At 65.4% G+C, this 4,119-nt stretch overlaps 1 protein-coding gene across 1 annotated transcript; it reads left to right on the top strand.

Moving 5' to 3' along the window:
* Positions 1-315: 315 nt before the first annotated feature.
* On the top strand, positions 316-4,068 carry EMIHUDRAFT_247181 (hypothetical protein; the record flags this gene model as incomplete). The annotated part of the gene is made up of 6 exons (XM_005765399.1): positions 316-1,376; positions 2,171-2,321; positions 2,933-3,013; positions 3,302-3,484; positions 3,610-3,699; positions 3,901-4,068. Coding segments are annotated over 6 exons (1,734 nt in total), but the record flags the coding sequence as incomplete, so codon positions are not given.
* Positions 4,069-4,119: the final 51 nt, after the last annotated feature.

Below are 4,119 nucleotides of genomic sequence, written 5' to 3' on the forward strand. Positions count from 1 at the left end.
CAGATGTTGTTTGACATGTGCTCTTGTGATGTGCTCAACCCACTACCGCAACCATAAGCTTTTTAAATTCTTTTTCTCCTCGCACCGTTCCTTCGGTCGGAAAAAGCAAAGCTGCACATGACATGTTGTCATGCACATGCACATCCGAGTGCAGATGGTCAAACAGCGGCGAGGGCGGTCGAGTGTACGTTACTAATAAAGCTAGTTTTTTCTTTTTTCTCGGGCACCCGTTTCCGGAAGTTTCCCAGTCGTCGAACTCTTTCGTGGCTGCCGTTTTCCAACCAGCGTCGCTGCGCCCGCGGCGCCACCTGGCTGATGTGCGAGGCGCCCTCGAGCTCCGCCTTCGTGGCGGAGGCCGTCGCCAGCGCCTCGTCGCAACGAAACGGCGACAAGGACGGCAGCGGCGCCGCCGCGTCGAGCGCCGCGCCTGCCGTCGACGTCGAGCAGGAGAGTGCGTACCTCCTGAATGACGGGCGGGTGGGTATGGCTCTCATCGGCGGCTCCATCACGCTGCTCGCCCTCATCGACGCCGCGCTCGTCGCCTGGCTCCCCTCCGCCGCCTGCGTGCGGCTCGGCGCCGTCGAGTCGAACGCCGTCTTGCTCGCCTTCACGGTGCAAACGGGCTCCGCGCTGGAGCAGCTGACGCGCAGGCCGCTGCCCTCGATGCGCTGGACGTCTCGCTGCATCGTTGCTGTCAAGCTCTGCGCCGCGGCGACCAACCTCGCCCTCTACCTCCTCCCGACGCCGTTTGTCGTCGACGCCGTCACGGGCCGGCCAAACTGCATGCTGCGGTGGGGGGAGTGGGTCGTGCTCGCGGGGCTGATGACCTTCGTGGTGGACGCGACCGACGCGACGCGCCTCCGCACGCCGCTCATCACGGCCACCTCGCAGGCCCTCTCCACACTGTGCGGCCTGCTGCTCCCGCTCGCTGGCGGAGGCGCCGCCTGGGCGGTCACTCTGGTCGCCTCCTTCCTCCTCTTCTCGTGCATCGTGCTGCGGCTGTTCGAGCGCGAGGCGCGGCTGCGCGCGCTGTCGGAGCAGTGCAAGGCGGACTCGTACCAGCTCGCCAAGGCGCGCCTCGCCGCGTCGCTCATGCGCCAGTGCGTCGGCTGCTGGTCGCTGCTGGTCGCCGTCTGGTGCGGCGACGCGCTCGCGCGTCTGCTCGGCGTCGCATCCGAGGTGGACGTCGGCTTCGTCGCCGACGCCGCGATCGACGTGCTTGCCAAGCAGCTGTACGCCTCCGCCATCGAGGAAGGCGCCACGGCAGCGCCGCTGCTGCACGGCCTCGAGCGCGGCCGCGAGGCGGCCGAGCGGATGGACTTTGTGTGGCGCGGCGCCGCCGACGTCATCGTCGTGTCGCGGCGGGTGCGCGACGGGTCGCTCTCTTCGACCGCGTCGCCGAGCGTCGCCAACCTGCTGCAGCGCCACGAGGCGGGGAGGTGGGTGGCGGGCCGACAGCACGGAGAGCCGGGCGAGCTTGGAGCCGAGAGACCGCCGAGAGACCGCCGAGAGACCGCCGAGAGCTTGCCGAGAGGCAGCCGAGCGGCAGCCGAGAGGCAGCCGAGAGACAGCAGAGAGACAGCCGAGAGGCAGCCGAGAGGCAGCCGAGGTGCAGCCGAGAGGCAGCCGAGAGGCAGCCCGAGAGGCAGCCCGAGAGGCAGCCTGAAGGCCGAACTCCTCGGAGCCTGTTTGCAGGCGAGCTCGAGCGGCATCTGTGGAGTGGCGGCGCGCCGCCGCTGCCGACACACGCCGACGAGCTCGAGTTCACGCGCCTCGTCGAGGCGGCGTGGTGGCACTCACGCTTCACGTGCCGCATCGTCCGGGGCGGAGGCGGAGGCGGAGGCGGAGGCGGCGGCGGCGGCGGAGGCGGCGGCGGAGGCGAAGGGGGTGCTGCCCGCGCCGCCGTCTGCGACGTCTCCTCTGCGCTCTCGGACGAGGCGGGCTCGTGCGTGATCATCGTCCGGGACGTTAATGAGTTAATTAGTTAATTAGTTAATTAGGCGGGCTCGTGCGTGATCATCGTCCGGGACGTGACCGAGAAGGAACGGCTCGTGCAGCTAGAGCGCCGCCTTACTTGTAGTTAGCAGTTCATAGCAACTCCTGAGCAGTTCATGAGCAGTTCATGAGCAGGTCGTGAGCAGGTCGTGAGCAGTTCGTGAGCAGTGAATAGGCTCGCGCAGCTAGAGCGCGAGGCGACCGCGGCGGCGGTGGAGCGGCAGAAGGACGAGGAGGCGAACCGCTTCTCTCGGCACGAGGTGAAGAACGGCGTGCTCGCCGCGCTGTCGCAGCTCGACTCGATCTCGGCCGAGATGCGGCGCAAGGTCGCGAGATAGGGGGAGATGTGGGGAGATGTGAGCTCGACTCGATCTCGGCCGAGATGCGGCGCAAGGTCGCGAGATAGGGGGAGATGTGGGGAGATGTGGGGAGGCATGGCCGAGAGATGCCGCCGAGATGCGGCGCACGGTCAGCCTCCTCCCTCTCTCCGCCACACCTCGTTCCTCATGCCTACTCAGGTCGGCCTCGAGGCCGGCGCCACCTTCCACCGCTCGCTAGCCTAGAAGCGGAATACGTGTTCTTGTACCCCGTCTAGCGCCGGAGAGGGCCACGTGTTCAGCTGTATTCATCCGTATTCCGCTGACTCACTGTACTCCTATCCGTTGTACTCACGCGGTGCTCTGAATACGCTGCACACACTTCCGTCTTCCCGCCCTCATGTCGGCGTACTCAGCACGTAGGCTCCCTGGCGTCGATGCGGTCGGGGCTGACGCGCCATACCTCCACAGTACCGAATCCAGTGTGGGTTCAGGTGCGTTGGTGGTGTGGTAGGTCGGGGCTGACGCACACGCTCGAGACGGTGCTCTCGCAGGCCCTGGCGCGGGACGTGCTCCACACCTTCTACGAACCTTCTCGGAACCTTCTCGGAGCCTTCTAGGCCCTGGCGCGGGACGTGCTCCACGGCAACTACCTGCCGCGCACGGCGCCGTGCAAGATCGAGCAGGCGCCCGGCCCGTTAGTTCGCCAACTGATCGATGGATGAGTTAATAGTTAGTGGATTGAGATCGAGCTCAGGCGCCCGGCCCTCGCCAACCCGCCAATGAGTGCACGGCTTGATGAGAATGAATGGACCACGAGGCCAACCAGTCGTTTTATTTATTTATTTATTTATTTATTTATTTATTTATTTATTTATTTATTTATTTATTTATTTACCAGCCGATGAATGCCCTCTCTTAATGAATGCACCACGAGGCCACACCAGCCAGTGTGCACCCGATGAATGGGTGCGTCGCGAGAGCCGCAGGCGCTCGGCCTCGCCTGGCAGATCAACGAGCGGTTCCCGCTCACCACGCACCCCTCGCCGCTCCCCGTGGTCGACATCGACCAGCGTCTGCTCTGCCTCGTCCACCGCAACGCCCTCTCCAACGCCTGCAAGTACGGCCGCCACGGCGGCGTCGTCGCGACGGAGGCGTCGAGTCACGCACTAGTTCATAGCACCGCTTAGTGAACTCGTGCATGAATGAAGCGTCGTCGCGACCGAGGTGGTCCTTGCGGGCGACCAGCTCACGACCCGGACTGCCAAGAAGAGCCACACCTGCGCCTCTTGTGTAGGTGGTCCTTGCGGGCGACCAGCTCACCATCCGAGTCGTCAACGAGCCGGGCGAGCAGCACGAGAGCGTGCGGGGTCTGGACCCGGCGTCGGTATTCGCAAAGGGGACGAGGCTGCACCGCGTGTCGTCGGACGAGGCGATCTCCCCATCTCTCCCCATCTCTCCCCATCTCTCCCCATAGGCTGCACCGCGTGTCGTCGGACGAGGTGTGACGACACTTCCTAGACACTTCCTAGACGTGTGCCTGCGGTGTGGCGACACCGGCGCTCACTAGCTAGAGCTCACACCAGAGGCCGCCATCGCATTCGCTTTCCTGGGACCCGGTGCTGACTTCTGGCTGTCGTCGGACGAGGCGATCGCGACCGCGCGCGTCTCCAAGGGCGACGGCGGCTGGGTGATGGCCAAGTGCGCCGAGTGCATGCTCGGCGAGTGCTCCATCGCCTTCCGCGAGGCGGAGACGGTGTTCGAGCTCCGCTGCCCGGCGCCGCAGCGGCTGGAGGCGCCCCTTCCC

This window comes from Emiliania huxleyi (assembly GCF_000372725.1).
Source record: "Emiliania huxleyi CCMP1516 unplaced genomic scaffold EMIHUscaffold_554, whole genome shotgun sequence".
Lineage (NCBI taxonomy): Eukaryota > Haptophyta > Isochrysidales > Noelaerhabdaceae > Emiliania > Emiliania huxleyi.